Genomic DNA, 18,005 nt, shown 5'->3' on the forward strand with positions numbered 1-18,005 from the left:
CAGTGCAACCGTGGGAATGAATGCAGTAAAAGAAACCCATTCATCTTAATAAATTAGTTTCATGTATTCTCTCATTTTTAAACGAGACTTTGAGCATCTCACGCCACCACTTGGTGAAGAGGAGACAAAAAACTGAAGTATTGAATTCGTCTTCCTTATGACAAAGACGTCTGTCCTACACGTTAAGATGTTTAAGGAACTGCAAACTCCGAAGCAACGAACAGAACAAGAAATAAATAGTTAAAGCAACAACCACCTTCCTTCTTCAACTTCCTCTTCCTCAGCTTCATCTTTACCTGCAGCCGCTCTATACCTTCACACTGATTCACAAAGCACAATTCACCACAGCGAATGAATCACATAGTCCATTTGGCAGGTTTTTACATCCCCTGTCCTTCCTGATGCAACCTCTCTGAGGGGACTGAACCCACGACCTGGGTGACAGGAGCACACAAATATATATTGTTCCCAACATTTCAAATATCTTTCTACTACCTACCTACAATAGCCAGATAATAAAATTTTATTTCAAATATAATTTTGATCTTTAAACCACAATTTATTTTCTGTTTCAATTTATTACCTTAGTGACCTTTCAACTACCCTCCTTCTCCTCACCTCACAAAGCTCCTCTCAACATTTCCTCCTCCCTCCACAGCCACGTCCTGCAGCTGTCCTGTTGCTGCTGTTGTCCTTGTCCGTCTTTTGCTCCAGTGTCTGGAAGGAGCTAAGCCAATTCCAAGTCCAGATTACAGTAATAAAATCACGCCGAGGCTGGGGATTAAGGATTAGTCCTCTAAACTCAGTAGTAGCCGATGGAGAGCAAGAGAGAGAGGAAGAGGTGGAAGAAAAAATGGGAAGGAGCGGGAGGAGGCCGGTGGTGGGTCGTGACCACAACAGTGGGATTAAGATTTAGAGAAATTAGAATAACAAAGTGTGTGCACTCACATCATTAAGTGAAGCAATTACAGCTAAGAAGGCTCTGACACGAGTAACAGATAGTAGCTCATCGTTCGTGTGTGTGTGTGTGTGGTGTGTGTGTGTGTGTGTGTGTGTGTGTGTGTGTGTGTGTGTGTGTGTGTGTGTGTGTGTGTGTGTGTGTGTGTGTGTGTGTGTGTGTGTGTGTGTGTTTTTCAGATATTTTAAACACATCTTTTATTTCATAATGAAATTTTTGGGCAGGTAAAAAAGAATAAATGCAAAATGTCTAAAATGCCTCATTTCACAAATTGGTCTGGGCTGTAACACACGTCGTCAGTGAAGTACCTTCGACAGAAACGCTGTAAACTGTCCTCTTGTTTTTGAATTGTGAGCTCCCTACAGGTAACATGTGAACTATAGTCTGACACCTCACGGCTTGAAGGATGAGACCAGTGGCCTGAAAAAAGCAAACACCCAGCCGCTGTTTTGTGCACGGCCGCAGCTTTACTGTGTTTGCTCTCCATCTGCTCTGTCTGCAGTGTGTGACATCTCCGGGCGATTGATAAGGGCTCTGCTCTGTGAGGTCAACAGTTACGCAAGCCTGCCGCACACCTGAAAAGCAGAAGACTGGGAATTATTAATCACCCTCCGGAAGGGAAAGCCGGGACGTCCTGGTGCCCTAAACCGACTGTCCACTAACAGTCAGACTCAGCCTAGAAACCCTCCGCCTTCAAGCGCTGAGCTGGGATTCTACCAGTTTCTCTTTCACACACACTAAAGTAACTGACGATGTCTGACGATTACACGCTGTGTGCCCCCACGTCACCAGTGCAACCAAAAAAAGCTCTTTAGTTATTTATAAAATCTTTTTTTGTCTCCGAGTTAATATTAAATAAACGGGAACGCAGGAAGAAGGAAGGGGGGGTTTCATTCCCATCCATCTTTCCCTCTCCTCTATTATTCATCCGCCTCTCCTCATCCCTCGTTCGGCATGCTGATGGCAGATAAAATAGGTCACCGAGGGAAAGCTGGTGTTCGCACGGTGACTTATGTCTTTCCCCACGCATTGTGCACCGGTTCCCCTTCTTCTCTGCATCCCATGATTTCCTTCTTCGCTCTCTTTCTGCTGCCACCGCTGACAGTCATCCTGTCTTTCTCAGCCGTCCCCTTCCCTCTCATATCCTGCCTTCTTCGCTCTGTTGTTACTCAGCTCGGCTCACTTTGTCTAACACTCCAGCCTCGGTCTCCGCTGTAGTGGAGGAGCAGAGCGCGGACAAAGGAATAGATTGCAGCTAACTATCTGCAAGGGGGGCAAAACAAACCATCTTATTCACAGAGACCACTACAGCAGAGAGAAGCACAAGTGGTGGAGTAAAGCAAGCTAGCACGAATACCAAGAAGGAAAGTTCGACCAAAGGGCCAAGAAGAACTAGTAGGCCCAAAGAAAGCCCCTTTAATATGCACATTAGCACCTGAAGCATCAAACTGGAGAAGCTGGCCCGTCATACGCGATCCGCCACCTGATACTGCACTGACAAACATGTCCACTAGATGGAGGCAAAGCCTGTTCAGGACGTACAGGGAGACGAGACCACAGCTTTAGTGATACCTGTTTAGACACTGGTGCTTTTCTGAGCTGGTTTATGGCCAAGGTGTGACGTCTTCGTTCCTTCACATTCCTCTATTTAGTCTGATACTTTTCCACAGCAGTCTGTTCAGTATTCTTCCCCCATGGTGATGTCACCCATCAGGCTCAATCCAAACTCCAAGCGCACCAAAGCACGTCACTTCAAACTACGCAAGAACGTTTCAACAGGCGTCGTGCTTGATGCTTGACACGCCTGCTGTGTCCGTCAGGTTAAGCAAGTCGGTCCTCGCCCGCAGATTTTGTATTACCTTGCTTGCATTTACTACTTAAATTCCTATAGTTTAAAGATGAAGCGGCTGAAAAACAACATATGGATGCACTGGAGTCGTTGAAGGCGCATATCAAGATAAACAGGACCAACCAAAAGACCAAAAGAGACACCACAAGAGAAAACGAACTTGCGTTTGAATAAATTGAACTTAATCCTGTAGTTGTAAAAGCAGCGCTCAGTTTTTGGATGTTCCAACCCACATGAATTCTAGCCTTTACCGATGGAGCAAGAACTGTGGACACATTCCATCCACGATCCACCCGCTACTCCTCCATCAGTGGGCACATTCTCCATAGATCAATGTGTTTATTGTTGTTTATTAGTCAACAACAAACTCTGCTGTGTGTCTTTGAAACCTATATTCGTTTTTAGTATAGAAGCTTTGTAGAGACTTCTTTCCAGCCAGAAATTTTGTTTTTAACCAACCTGACTCCATACGTGCTGGATTTAGAAAATGTATCCAATGGCAACCAACTCTTTAAACTGATAAAATATCAGTGTTGCTGTTAAAACTTTGAAAGTAAAGACAGTCTGTAACACAGTAACACATGGCGCGTATGACTAAATCAGCAATGCATGATGTTACACTGTTATTTAGTGCACACAATGAAGAATATTGGCCTGAAAATGAATAAACAACGTTGTAAAACATTGAATGTAATGACTTACAAATTAAATGGAGCTGAGTTGTTCATCTTTCATTTGATCAGCTGAAAGATTTAATATTTTACAGAACAACACACTGACAGTCACTCTGTCAGCTTTGTGTGTTTCATTTCCGGCCTTCGTAGAAGATTTTAGCCATGGATAGGGCCACCTTGGCAACCTTTTTGTCCTTGGCATCCGGGCCCATGTTGGCACGTGCCAGCTCCATCCAGTACTGCTCCGTCCGAGTCTGGTAATCTGTCACGCTCTCTCCCTCCTGTGCTGACGGATGCTCCTCTTCGTCTGGGAACACAACCACATGGTTGTGAAACTGGGAACAGCTCAATCAGCCAGATGTGCTGGTGAACAATGCTTTGAATCTAAACATTTTTCTGTCAGTTTTCTATGACTCGCTTGCCTGGGTAGCCTCTCATTTAATTAACAGTTTTGTCTTATTCTTGATTTTATTGAGACTCATGGATTTTTTTAGTTTAGGTTTCAAACTGATGCTGCAGTTTAACAAATCCAAATTTCTGATGTAGGAGTCATGTTTGTTTTTAACTCGTGGTAGAGTCAACACTCTACCGATGAAATCTGAACAGTCGTAGGCTGTATACCACTGATGCTACTGTGCACTAAACAAGCTTGCATATAGTAGAGCTGTAGAAAAGGTAATGAATGATACTGAATGGTACCAGGTACCAGGTTATTTAGAAACTGAGGTAATGCATTGGTTGAGGGAGCCATTATATCTTTAAGGATCCTCACTCACTCAAGTAAAATCCACAGAGGGTCTTTACATGACTTCACCTAGAGATGTAACTAATGAAATGCAGACAGTCTTTGAATCAAATAAAACCATATTAACATCACTATGTGGTTCCTCCCACTGTTCAACAAGGTGCACCTATGTCTGCAGACCAACTATAAAGACCATTCAAGACTCCTAGCCATTAAAGAAAAAAGAAATGACTCTTCCTGTAGCTTATTGTGCCTAACTATTGTGTCTGACTGCATAACTCTAACATTGATGTTCAGGTTTAGAATACTTGCCTTCTTCATCCTCACTTTCCTTTTCAGATTCCTCCTCCTCATCTGCTGCTGCTTTCGCCCCCTCCTCCTCTTCCTCCTCCTCGTCATCGCCCTCTGACTCAGACTCATCCAGCCACTCTTGCGTCTCTGTAGACAGTGAGAGACAAATCTCAAACTCTTCACCCGCATCAGATGATACTGACAATAATTCAGCCACAGGTCATTTCTGTTCTCCATGCGTTGCCTCGATGTTTTTTAACCCAGCTCACTCACTCGGATCCATTTCAACCAGAACCTCCCATTGGTCCATCTTGTGAAGGTCCAAGCAGTAAAAGTCATTGAGGGTGAACTGCCGATCGCCAACCTCGAACATTCCGCCGTATAGGAAGAGTTTGCCCTGACGCGTGGTTGCCATGGCGCTGGACCTCGGACAGGGCTCCACCAGCGCAGCCGAGGCCGATTCTGAGAAGAACAAAACTAAACGTGACTCTCTATTAGCTTCTGAAAGTAGTACAATACATATTATATACATAGTTCAACCTTTGAAGCTATTTTGATGATCCACATGACTTTAGTGTGTGTAATCTTACCATCATCATCATCATCATCTTCTTCACCTTCATCTTCCTCCTCCTCCTCCTGAGCTCCAGGGATTATTTCCTTGATGGTCATCACTGTGCCATCTTCTGTAATGATCTCCTTGATGACCTCAGTTGGCTCTTGAGGTGTTGCCTTGTCTTCTTCCTTCTCTGCTTCTGCTTCGCCCTTCTTCCCCCTTCGTCTTTTCTTTTTCTCTGACTTGTTTCCCTTAACAGAGAAACAGAAGCAGCATTATGCTACAAATACTAGGGACAAAGGCATTTGATTAAGCAGAAGTAGAAAGCAACCATATTCAGTTTTTCAATAATCAATATAATCATTTAAGAAGATTTGTGAAATAAAATATTTTAACCTCAAAGGAAATGTTTTCGTTGGCAATGATGAATATATATCTTACATATATATGCTACAACTAAAAGCCTTGTTTTTTATTTTGTAGCAAGTTTCAATCAATTAATCTAATTCTAAAAAAACAGTTTTGTTGATAGACCACTTTTTAAAAAAATTTTAAAAATTGCAAAAGTTAAAAGTGGAGCAGGAAACGAAGGTGGCGCTCACCCTAAGCTGTCCAGGATACCAGCGGTTCTTTACGGTGTCGTACAGGTACAGGTCGTTGTAGAAGTCGCCCTCCAGTGACTCTTCCTCTTCCTCATCACAAACACCCCCAAAAAGCATTGCCCGCCCCAATGGCCCCACAGCCAAAGAGAATCCAGAGCGTGGAGGGGGCTTGTTACCTGAGGGGTTCACCCTGGACCACGACCAACTCTCTGGGGAGCAGAAAACCAGCAAAGACAAGTCACTAAAGACAGCAGCTACATTATTTCTGCTACAAGTTATTGTGGGTTGTTCTTTGGTTAAAGTATGTTTGTACCTTGACCATCTTTACCCTCTCTCTTCAAAAGAAACATGTCAGAGTGGATGGTCCCCTTTTCTACATCTTTCTTGATTCTCTAGATAAACACAAACAGACTAACTTGAGACCCCACTACAAAAACTGATACACTGGCAAAAAGGGGGGGGGGCAGTGCCTATTTACCACTTTAGAGTATCCTCCATAGATGATGACCCCGCTGCCGTCAGGTGTGGACGTCATCTGACAGGCAGAGCGCGGGGAGGGTGCAGAGCCTGATGGAGAGAGGCGTGACCACGAGAAGGTGTCCAAGGAGAACGAGTAGACGTCATTGTAGTAGATGAAATCCCTAAAGGTGAGGGAGGTGGAAACCAAACAGATTATAATTCAGTCCGGAACCGGAAATGTTGCATTAACAGGAGCAGGACTGTAAGACACGTTGATGGAATCCTACACACAGGAGAATCTGTACAAGGTCTTAACCCTACACCGTGCTGCACTTGTTGTAATTTTAACTACGTTGTTGTAATTTGGAGTTAACGAACTGAAGAGTCATCATCATCAGACGAACTCTGCTTTATTAGTACTTGGTGACACATCACATACCTGGTGCTCTCATGGAAACCTCCAAACACCAGCAGCTGTTTCTTGCTGAGGACCATTCGGTGGCCACTGCGACCTGACGGACCTCCTGGTGCTCTGGAAGACACAGACGTCATCTCAACCATCAAACACGTTGCCTGTTGAATAAGTGTTGTCATGTACCCGCACATGTTCTAGATAGGATAGAACCTTTTAATGTTACCTAAAAGTAAACTTTACTGCTGTGACTTATTAAATTCATCTTAATAACATAGTATTTACAAGCATAGTTCTCCAGTCTACCGTTTAGTTTGATCTATTTTTATGACCCTGTAAACATACTTAATGTTCTCCCAGGTGTGCGTAGCTAGGTGCAGCACCCAAAGGTCCTTGTAGTGGTAGAACTGTTCTCCGTTTGGAGATGCAAACTCTCCCCCGAACACCCAGATCTGGCCCCCACCCTGGGAAACTACCACAGCCTGAAGAGAGCAAGAAGGGAGGAGTGAGACAGAGAATAAGCGCTGCTGCATGAACAGACCAAGACAACAAGGTGTGATCTGAGAACAGCCCATACACATAATGACTTTGCTGATAACTTTGCCCCCCTTGTGGAAGACTCACATAATTTATCAAATTTCAAATTCAAAGAAGTTTAACTGAAAGGTCATCTAATGTGCAATCACTTGAAGTGGAAGAACAATGTAAATCGGTAATTTAAAAATCTTACTGTGAGAGTCAGACACAGCAGTGTGTGCTACACCAGCAGATGGGTTTAATAAAACACTGGCTACTATGTGTGAAACATGTTTGGATATGTGCTGAATGTGACCAGAGTGTTCTCTTGTCATGAAGATCCACATTAATGGGTCTACCTGATGAGAGCAGCGCGGTGGAGGCGGGTTGGGGATCTCTGATTTGACCCAGCTGTTCTTTTTGATGTTATAAAAAAACAGATCGTTGTACAAGTATGTCTGCAAACACACAAGGGAGGTACATACTTTTACATTCAGACATTCTATTCCATTACATTATTCAACAGTTTACAGAATTTGGCTGGTATAATAAATATCAAGCAAAACATGTTGTAGTCAAATAACAAGAAATATATTGAATAAAATTACACTAGAAAAGATTAGAGGAAAAACTAATTGATTTCTGCGAAGTGGGACTTTTCTTTTATGAATGTATTGCTGGCAGATTAAAGTCCTTTATAAGCTGACAGACAAAAAGTAAATGCCAGCATTCTGAACCATTAAGTCAAGTTAATGTATCTCCAAAGGTTTGTTTCATAGTGTCCAAATTGACGATGTAAGTATTTATAACAACCTTTTTTCCATTGAAGAATTCTCCTCCAAACAGGATGAGCTCATCTTTGTCAGGATGGGCACACAGAGATGCATTCAGTCTGCAAGATATAAACAGCTATAACAAACAGCCATAACACATACTAGAATGATGTCAACACAACAAAAAAACAGAAAAACATAATTAATGTTAAAATAACAACTGATTTGTAGCTAAGGTACCACAACTATGATGACCACAATATTGGTCAGTCAGTCATTAAAATCATATTGTGTCCCACAATCCGGACGTTTTCATGGATGAATGGCCCCAAAAGCTTCTGTTGATAGAAAGGATTACTTTCCCTCTGAGGATAGAGACTGTGGGTCTAACTGGATAAGAATAGCATACATGATGAGGATGATTGGCTTCAAATACATTACACATCATGCCCCAAGTGTTTTTTGTAAGACTATTAAAGTTTTGTATGTTCATCGCTTGGCTACAGGATAAGCATCTCAGTGCGGTTTCTCACCTTGGTGATGGAGGTGGACACGTTGTCTCTACTACCTGGGTCTTTTTTGCATCCAGATTCTGAAACTCAGCAATCAGAGCCTCTAAATCCTCCTGGTGAGACGAGAAAGAAGAAATAGTGATATTACATAAGTTCAGAACAAAATTGAACGCTGAAAAGGTTAATATAATAGATAAAGAGTCACCCAAGGTTAAAAAACTAAAAATGCTGCTAAACAGCTAAAGAACAGCTAAACATCAGATCTGAAACATGCAAACATTTCTATCTTTGACATGAAGTCCAGGGGGTATGGTACAGTAGAATTAAGATATCTAGAATAGCTTGATCTATTCGACAAAACTCACTCACTCACTAAGATGAGAAAGAGTAGCTGAGTTAAACCTGGTCCAGAGAGTGGGGATGTACAGTACTGATCACAGAAATACTGATTACATTTTAATTGATTAAATTATGTTACAGAACAGGAACAAGGCTGGCAGACGATAGCAGACCAATACATGTCAGAAACCCAGAATTAGTTAAAGCAGGTCTCAGATTTCAAAAGCATAAAGTTACTAAATATTTGCAATAGTTGTCATTTCCACTACACATTGAAATAGGAAAAATTAAACTTGCTGCTATGCTCCAATTGCTCCAAATGAGACCAATTCAACCAGTAAGATGCTGTTTTCTCATTGTCAAAAAGCGATTGAACCCAATAACTGTTTATTAAACTCTTACCTCTTCTCGTTTGGACCTCTTTGAAACCTTTTTCTCCATCTTGGCAGCTGTCTTCTCCGCTCCCTTCACCTTCTTGTCTTTCTTGCCTTTTTTACCCATCGCTCCTATAATGAAGAACCACGGATGTTTTATATAGGTATATGGTATTTATCAGTTTATCAGTTAGAATACAGCGCCACATGGAAGTCCAAACAAACTCAAATGCCGAGTGTGTTTCCGCTCCGAAGTCAGTCACTTCCGGCAACAAATTTCTACGTAGTAACAATGTAATAAAACGCAACACCGCCCTCTAGCGGCGAGAACGTGGGATCAGTCCTATGGATGAGCTGGGGGATCTTGGCGACTATGGTGAGCTCAGAGGAGGCTAAAGGGCGTCTTACATTACAGGTGTTGTGTGTCTGAGACGCACACACTTAACACACACTTAACCCTGTTCTGGTGGAGGAGTAGTAGAGCGTTCACACCTACTCAGTACATGCAGTGCTCTGTTCACATACCAGTCCCACAGTTTACAGGTGAGGTCACACCTTACTGAAGGATAAACAGGTGGCCTCCAGCCAACCTCCTCAGACTGAAGGAGCTTCCTGGAAAAACGGTGAAGCGTTTCATCACCATCACCTGTGACCTTGTAATAAAAAGCAGAATGAATGTAAAACACCTGGTGAAAGTAGAATTCATGGATTGGAGCAGACGATACAGATTGTTCTAATAAAGTGGACATAGCAGCTCTATCTGAAGCTCACCCACTTCCTGTTCACTTTCCTCCTGATCCACAGCCTGCATCACTCATCACTCCGGTTCACTGAGTGAGACTGAGGGAGGAATTTGTGTGACGGGTTGCACTGCTGCCACTTCCTCAGGAATAATCCATCAAGGGCTTGTTTCCTTAGGAGCAGTTTTTTCATGAATGAAAGGACAGTGATATTACAGCGAGAAGCCAAATGCTGGATCCTTCATCCTGCGACTCCACCCCCACTAAAGCTGAGCTCCATGTGCTGACCACTTGTGCATTATCATCTCCAAAGAGTGCAGTGCATCAGCTGCAGATGCACCTTCGTTCGGTGCTGCAGTGGAGGCTGTGTGCTCCTAACAGCTTCTGTTTGCATTTCTGCTCAGAAACCTTAGTCACCGCGCTGGCGTTTGGAATAGTTCTTGCTTCTCCCTTGTTTCAACCTCCATTTCCTCACTGGATTGTTTGCTTTCCACTTTATCCTCTCCGTCCTTTTCTAGTCTCTTGCGTAGGCTGGATCTCTTTCGTTAGTCTGCAGAGGGAGATCTTTCTCTTGGGGTTGTGATGGTGAAGTCTTACACCTCCTCCTGGAGTCCTTTCTCCTTCTGATGGTCTGCTGTTGTATTCATGGCTCTGCTGTTTAACCGGCACCCGTTGCAGATGTTCGGTAGTGATTTAACTGCTACAGCTAAGCAGCAACCTTTGCCATGAAGTGGACCATTAATGATGAGGGTATTTCATCCTGACTATTAAGTAGCTCCCAAGGCTCAATCAGCTTTGGAGCGTTAGTTCCAATGAGCATCTTCACACCAGCACCAGGATAACGTCTTTCAGATGAGGTCAGTTTATGGAGTCCTCCCGTTTTGGATGGGTTCAGACATAATCAATATTAAAACCTCTGGATGAAATCCTCCTCCTCCTCGCCTCCATGGCACAAACCCCCAGTGCAGACATTGCACCGTTACAGGCCATCCCTCCTGCGGGGGGCGCTCTGGGTTTGATCTGTTGTCATTTCCTGTTTGTTCCCTGTGTTATAATTTGTGTAATTACTTTTACCTTTGAGTGTTTAAAGTTCTTGTTTGTGCACAGTCCTTGTCGGTTGGTTTTTCATTTGTTTTGACCTGCTCAAACCAAATCAAGGTTTAACTGTGTGTTATTTGTTCTGTGTTTAGAGTTTTTCTGTCCTTACGACTAGGTTTTTCTGCATCGCAGTTATGTTGAGTTGTTGTCGTTTTCCCTTTCGTTTCTTTATTCAACGACATCTTATTGCGCACTTCTGTTTGGACCCTCCCTCTAGTTCTGTTTGTGGGTTTTTTGCAGGCCACTTTTCCATATGTTGAATGACTGCTCACAGCTTCACTTTGATGCTGGTTGCAAAGCTGCCTCCTTCTTTTCTTGGTTTCAAATGGCCAACTTTGGAGACAGGATCTGAGACAACTTTGGCCTGTCTCCCTATGAAGGCAACAAGATCACAAGATCTATAAAGACTGCTCTGTGGCCTTTCTGCTCCTGTAGATCACACACAACCTCCAGCTTTTTCATGTATATATGTATATTTCATGAATATTGAGAACAACTGGAGTGACTTAACATCCTCCATTTCTTCCAGGTGTCCAGCTTGAAGTTCTTCCCATGTATTCATCTTGCACTCATATGGCTCTAGTGTATTCCTGTTCTGCAGGCACGTGCTGACAGCTGTGAACCAGGTCTCTTGGCTGCCCCCTGGTGCATTGTTTAAAAAGTACCAGTCAATCCAACTGGTGATTTTCAACACCATTAACGAGGGCTCTGATAAAGGAATTGTATTGGAGTTGTATTGGAGTATTGAACAAACAAATCAGCAGTGGGATTCAGTCAACTTGGTTTTGGAGAATTGATCTTTTCTAGATTTTATCCCATTTGATACTTTTGTGTTACATTGATGAATTCATTTTCCAAAAATAATAATCTCCGAAGTCCTGCAAAATATGTCATTATGTGAGGTTTGGAAACACATCAGTCGACATGTGTCGACATAATGACATTGAATGTAAAGGATAAAGAAGCCAATTTTAAATACTGAACTGATGAGGAGGCCAATGTCTGATGTCACTGTTTTCAACCTTACCTCATCATTTGAATGAATGTGGATGATGGCATTTGTCTGCTTCAGCTCTTTTCTATCTCTGAAACCAAACGTTGACACCATGAGCGATCTACACCTTAGTAGGTAGATGTGAGTCACCTGGTAGCTCATACGAACAACGACTGGCTCGGAGTCAGCCGCCCTCTTCAAGGTCTGGACCCCTACGGATGAGCCAGCACCTTGTCTGTAGTAAGTTGTTGGCTGGAGTAAGTAGAATAGGAACAAATAAACTGTAAAGGGAAACTGGTTGTATTCTATGCAGCTGCTTTATAATCAGGTTCCTTTTATTCAGTTTAATAATCATTTTTAATCTTCCAAGTATTTGTGGTTTTCTTTCTTTCGTTTTAGGGACACTCACCCTCAGACAAAGCAACGCTGCAGCAGCACACCCACAGTCAGCGAGTGGCGCCGGCTAAGATCAAATGTGATTCATTTAGATGTTTGAGTCAAAGAGATCATTGCGCGGTGTTTTGTTGCCTTAGCTCTCGAGGTAAGGGGACGCCATGACAGCCACTGGAACACGATCTGCAATAATAAAATGATCTGAGGTGTGCTTTTAAAACGTGCGTTTACAGTTAAACTGTAATTATAATTAAACCTGAGTCGAATGAATGAGGGTGGTGACAGAGCTGGACATTTAGTCAAAGACACCGATCCGTGTCCACAAAATCATTATCATCCAACCACCATCTGTGAGACTGGTGTCTGTATCAGAGTGCAACATCCAGACATATATGTATATTGCCTTCAGACATTAGAGTATATATCGATATTCCTGTACTAATTCCTGTACTAACTGACATTAGCTACAGTTTTTCAATTCTTTAGTCAAAAGCCTTAAAGAGGAACCTTGAACAGGTTTGTTTGCTCATGGCTGTAACCATGCGGCAGACCTCGAGGTCTGATCCTAGTCTCCTGTGACCGACTTACTATTGTTGGGTCATGTTTAAATGCTCTCTGCTGTATTTACTGGAACAAACGCTTCTATGACAAATATTAGTCATGTGTAATGATTGTAGTGGGGCATTAGGTGCTGCTGCTGCTGCTGGAATGACTCATCTTCAAATGAGTGTTTGACACTTGAACGCCCCATGTCCTCACATGGTTCACATGAGCAATGCATTATCAGCGTGTGGAATGTCACAGAAAGACAACAGGTGCTAATGAGCCTTTATCCTCACACCTTAATATGGCATCTGTTTGGAAGTAGTACACACACACGCACACACACACACACACACACACACACACACACACACACACACACATGAAGGAGGCCATCTTCACAGAGATAAAAGACCCGCTGCACAATTCAATGTCCCAATATGATTGCTGATAAATCACAATAGGTCTGATATGTGGTTTGTGCCTCCCTCGGGTTAAATGAAAGTCTTATCCCTGTCTCCAGTGATTGTGTTCAGAACCGATGATGAATGCATCAAGGCCAGTTGTCTGTCGTGGATATCAGCTCTTTGCAGTCATCTGTCAGCATACTCACATATTCATTTTCCTTCCCAGCATTCACAAAGGCCCACAGTAAACACACACACGCACACACACAATCAGCTGACCACGCACACACACAGAGCACATGAGCGCTTTGCCCACCACTCGCTCCTGACTGCTAACCCCAAGGCTGCAGCCTACGCACAAGTGCCCTACACAACGTGAGGCGCTTTTACACTCGGGTTCCTGCAGCAACAAGTGTGGTTCAGAAGAGAAGGTCAGCAAAATCCCAACCGACCACATCCTCGTCATCTCCACCTCGGGATATTGCCAGGAAATCACGCATCTCACCACCAACCAAGAGTTGGGATCATTCCTGCCACGACTAATGAAACAATAATTTACAAATTCTCAGAGAGAAACTTCCCACTTCAAAAAAGTCAGAGCCTCTAGAGCATTTTACTGGACTCAGGTGAAGATCCTGTAGACGAGGTCAATGTGTAGTGAGCTAATCTGCAGCCAGGAGGCCTAGACGTCTGCGTGTCCAGCAGTCAGTAATGCAATAGATTAACCCATACAGGTGTTAAAATAATGTGAGTGGGAAAACATACGGTTACTGTGCTACAGCTTCAATAAAACAATAGGACCTTTCCCACATTTCCAGGAGATGTGACCTTGGCAGCACAGGTGTTTTTTTGCTCACGTTAGGAAGCCAAGCCCAGTCATGGCCATCGTCTTCTACGTCTAAGACTCGGGGCCAGACGGCTTCCTTCCACCTGTGCACAAACAGCGGGCACAACATGCTCTGTGACTCAGCGTGGTGCGTCAGTGCAGCGCTTCACAAGGCATCGCCAGCCGCTCAGTCTGGACGCATGGAGACTGATGCTGCAGGGAGAGAATGGAGGCGGAAGGTGATGAGAGGAGCAGGAGGGGCGCCAGAGCAGAGAGAGCAGAGACATTACCTCCATCATCATGGAAAACTGATGTAATTCAGTCGGAGCTATCTTTTCTGCCCGTTAGCCCTGCACCAGATCCCAAACCAGTGTGTGTGTGTGTGTGTGTGTGTGTGTGTGTGTGTGTGTGTGTGTGTGTGCGTGTGCGTGTGCGTGTGCGTGTGTGTGTGTGTGTGTGTGTTGCAGTTGTCCTTCACTCATCCTCTAAACCTCTAAACAATAAAGGAGGACAAACAAAAGTAAATGTATTCGCGTGTTTGATCTCAGTTCACCGTGCTGCTACTTGTTTGTGTGTGTGTGTGTGTGTGTGTGTGTGTGTGTGTGTGTGTGTGTGTGTGTGTGTGTGTGTGTGTGTGTGTGTGTGTGTGTGTGTGTGTGTGTGTGCGTGCGTGCGTGCTTATCTTGAGTAGCAAAAACCAGAGGTCACCCTTGTCAGTGTTGGCTTGTTTTCCTCCGTCTGGTTTCCTTTCACACGGCCTTCATCATCCGTCTCCTCAGAGTGTGTGAACATGAATAAAGGATAAAGTGGAACGAACAGGTGGCAGTTCCTTTTGTCCGGCTTTAATCAAAGACCTCAGACCGATTATGCTTTAAAAAATGCGAGCAGACATGCACTCTTACTTCCCCAAACAGGGCTGATAGTCTGATAGAAAGCAGACACAAGGTCTGTGAAATGAGACTAACAGGGAAGTAGCTGCTCCAGACACAGTCGGAGCAGACAGAGTCACTAACAGGTTAGATTTTCCATACTGTGCAAATCCAATCACATCCAAATTAGAAGATACACATAGCAAAACATCAGAGTATTACATCAGCAAAACAGTTATGAGATAACCAGTGATGAAAGCAAAGTCGAAGGCTTCTAATAAAGACCAAACAGATGCCAGACTTTCCAGCAGTTTTTTTAGATGAACAAGTATATTTCAAGGTTGCACATGTCATGGGTTTTAGTTCTAGTTTTCCTGAACTCACAGGATGTTTTCCAACTTCATAACTATTAAACATAGTACAGAACAATGCCTCCGCTTGGCCTGCAGCCAACGCCAGGCCGACCTGACGGGACCCCCCCACATCGAGGCCTCCCCCCTGGGCCGTCTCATGATCGGCCCTCACACGCGTCTCTCACTGTGAGCTGGCTGTGCTGAGAAAGCTCAGATCAGGCATTTCTGACAAATGTGGCGGCAACTTGGAAAAAACCTCCACAATGCAGCAGCGTCCCAAAACATTCACAGCCGTTTGTGGCCTTTGTCTGATGGAGCGTGATCCTGTTGTGGCCGAAGTTTGATGGAGTTTGAGTGGAGCCTTCTGAAAGAAAAGCGACACTGTGATGTCGATCTACAACATATTGTTCATTTTTTATGTTAATGTCACCAGTGAGTTCTGAAGAAGATTTATCTTCACATGAACTGTGTGTGAATTTTACTGAGTAGCTTGTCTGCAACATTCATCAGAATCGTGTAAGGTTAGCGCTGGTCTAAGCAGTGAACTGAAAGGAACAACACGCTTCCTGTGACTTCACGCTCAAGTTGAAGTTGCGCTGTCATAAATTAAAATGGCTGCTTGTGGTTGACACACAGGTGCATCTATCTCTGAATTCAATTTATCATCAAAATGAATTAGTAAATAAATTATAAATAAATGAATTAGTGGCACACTTGAATCATTACCTTATTTTAATTTTGATGATTATGGCTCACGTGGCTTAGATTCACAGTTTAGTTTAGTTTAGTTTAGTTTAGTTTAGTTTAGTTTAGTTTAGTTTAGTTAATCACTTGGCTTAGTGTAAGGTTTACCCAGCAGATGCTTTCAAGCGTTATGGCTTCATTATTATTCTGCTAATTATCTCATTGGTGCAATAAACCCGGGCTTATGTTATTTATTAATTAAGAGCGAGAAGCAGAGAGATATCTGGCAAACTGTCCCCACTCCAGCATGTAGTCACATCTGCCTTTAACTTCCCGTTGGGCCTGTTGGCCTGCAGGTCCTATCGCCTGCAGTGGTAAAGTCACTCCTCCGTGATATTGACACTGTCTGCACAGCTTAGTTTTACCATGAGGCTGGAAAGCTGACCTTGGATCAGGCTCCCTCACACACCCCGTGAGCCACTAAATGCTCTAAATACTTGAGAAGATTAGCTTGTTTGGTCCTGTGAACATTCATCAGTTGAACGTCAAGTTAACCTTGAGCACCGTCCTCGCAGTCTCCTGCTTTAATCTGCCAGTTTACTGCCAACGGCGCTTCACGCGCTTCTTCAGATATTTATCAAAAAACAGCTAGAAAAAGTGCACAACATACATATTTGTAAAAGAGATGTTGTGTTTATTGTGCTTATTTAAACAGAAATAGATTTCCCTTGATACTAATATCAAAAGGAAAAACAAGTTCAAGTGAAGCAGGGAAGTAAAAGTGAACTTGTGCTTGGAGCCAGTTTTTTCCAGTTTGTTCTTCTCTTTCATGACAGAACACGCCATTGTTCAAAGTCCTCCTCAGCAGAACCAACATGGCGGCATAAAGGCCTGTGACAAAAGCTGCAGTTACACAACAGAGGTCTGAGCACGGAGGCTTCGGCATTCCACATTTATTCAGACGTAGCTACATGTAGGAACTCAAGTGGGAGGCAGGAATTCCTGATTGATGAACGCGGCTGCACCTGAGCCTTGGCCTTGTGTAATAGTACAAACCAGCAGTGTGCAGACACACAACAGACACGCTTCAGTTCCCTCTGACTTGAATCTGAAGCTTGAAATTGTCATGATCCGTGTCTTTGTTTCTAGTTGTTCCCTGTTTTCACGTCATGTCCTGCTTGTCTTATTTTGGTTCCAGTTTCCGTTTCCTGTTTTATTTTGGTAGTCTCCCGGTCTCTGTTTTGTGTTCTAGCTTTACTTCCGGTTTCTTGTCTTGTCACAGCTGTCCCTGCTCATTACCCACACCTGCACTCTGTTAGTCATCAAGTCACTGTGTATTTAACCACCACCTGTGTCCTTAGTTCCCTGCCAGATTGTCGTATTCGAGTTCCCTGAGTGTTCGTGTTTCTTGTGAGTTGAGCGTCCCTAGTCTCCTGAGTTCCCTGCGTGTTCGTGTTTTTCGTGTTTATTCCTGTTTGCGCCATGTATCCTGCCTGACCCTGGAGTATCTACTGACCGTGAGTTTTTGCCTGTTCCCTGCCTGTACTTTTGTCGAGCCATTTCGTGTATGACCTGGACCGTCTGACCGTGCCTTAAGAATAAACCTTTCTGATCGTAATCCTGCCTCTGTGCTGTGCATGTGGGTCCGCCGCCCGCCCGAGTTCCTGACAGAACAATCTGGCCACACTTGGACCCAGCCAGCACTTAGCCTCCGGTCAGGTCAGTGACTGTTTTTTCCCCCTTGTTTTTTACGGCAAATATAACTCCCCCGCGGAAGTATGGTTTCGGTTTCATCCTCTCCGCCTCGTCGGATCGTCGTGCCTGCACCAACCTGCCCAGCTCCATGGTTATTTCCCTGGGAGGATTTCCTGCTCTCACGCGGTCCTCAGCCTCCAGTTCAGCCGCGCGCTGCTCAGTCTCCAGTTCAGCCGCGCGCTGCTCAGTCTCCAGATCAGCCGCGCGCTGCTCAGTTTCCAGTTCAGCCGCGCGCTGCTCAGTCTCCAGATCAGCCGCGCGCTGCTCAGTCTCCAGTTCAGCC

The 18,005-nt window shown here is 43.9% G+C and overlaps 1 protein-coding gene across 4 annotated transcripts; it reads right to left on the reverse strand.

Annotated features, from left to right (window-relative positions):
- Nucleotides 1-3,417: 3,417 nt before the first annotated feature.
- klhdc4 (kelch domain containing 4) lies at nucleotides 3,418-11,116 on the reverse strand. Of its 4 annotated transcripts, XM_055509847.1 has the most exons (15): nucleotides 9,832-11,116; nucleotides 9,586-9,713; nucleotides 9,089-9,192; nucleotides 8,369-8,460; nucleotides 7,876-7,954; nucleotides 7,422-7,520; nucleotides 6,892-7,028; nucleotides 6,574-6,666; nucleotides 6,154-6,316; nucleotides 5,989-6,067; nucleotides 5,676-5,884; nucleotides 5,108-5,324; nucleotides 4,791-4,979; nucleotides 4,539-4,664; nucleotides 3,418-3,788 (listed from the first exon to the last, which is right to left on the reverse strand). In XM_055509847.1, exons 3-15 carry the CDS (start codon nucleotides 9,185-9,187, stop codon nucleotides 3,613-3,615), a joined length of 1,758 nt encoding a protein of 585 aa, XP_055365822.1. In that variant the 5' UTR covers nucleotides 9,188-9,192; nucleotides 9,586-9,713; nucleotides 9,832-11,116; the 3' UTR covers nucleotides 3,418-3,612. The 4 variants fall into 4 exon arrangements, with proteins under 4 accessions (XP_055365822.1, XP_055365823.1, XP_029010622.1 ...); XM_055509848.1 differs by lacking the exon at nucleotides 9,832-11,116 and having other exon boundaries at nucleotides 9,564-9,708; XM_029154789.3 differs by lacking the exons at nucleotides 9,586-9,713; nucleotides 9,832-11,116 and having other exon boundaries at nucleotides 9,089-9,323.
- Nucleotides 11,117-18,005: the final 6,889 nt, after the last annotated feature.

This window comes from Betta splendens, chromosome 6 (genome assembly GCF_900634795.4).
Source record: "Betta splendens chromosome 6, fBetSpl5.4, whole genome shotgun sequence".
NCBI lineage: Eukaryota > Metazoa > Chordata > Actinopteri > Anabantiformes > Osphronemidae > Betta > Betta splendens.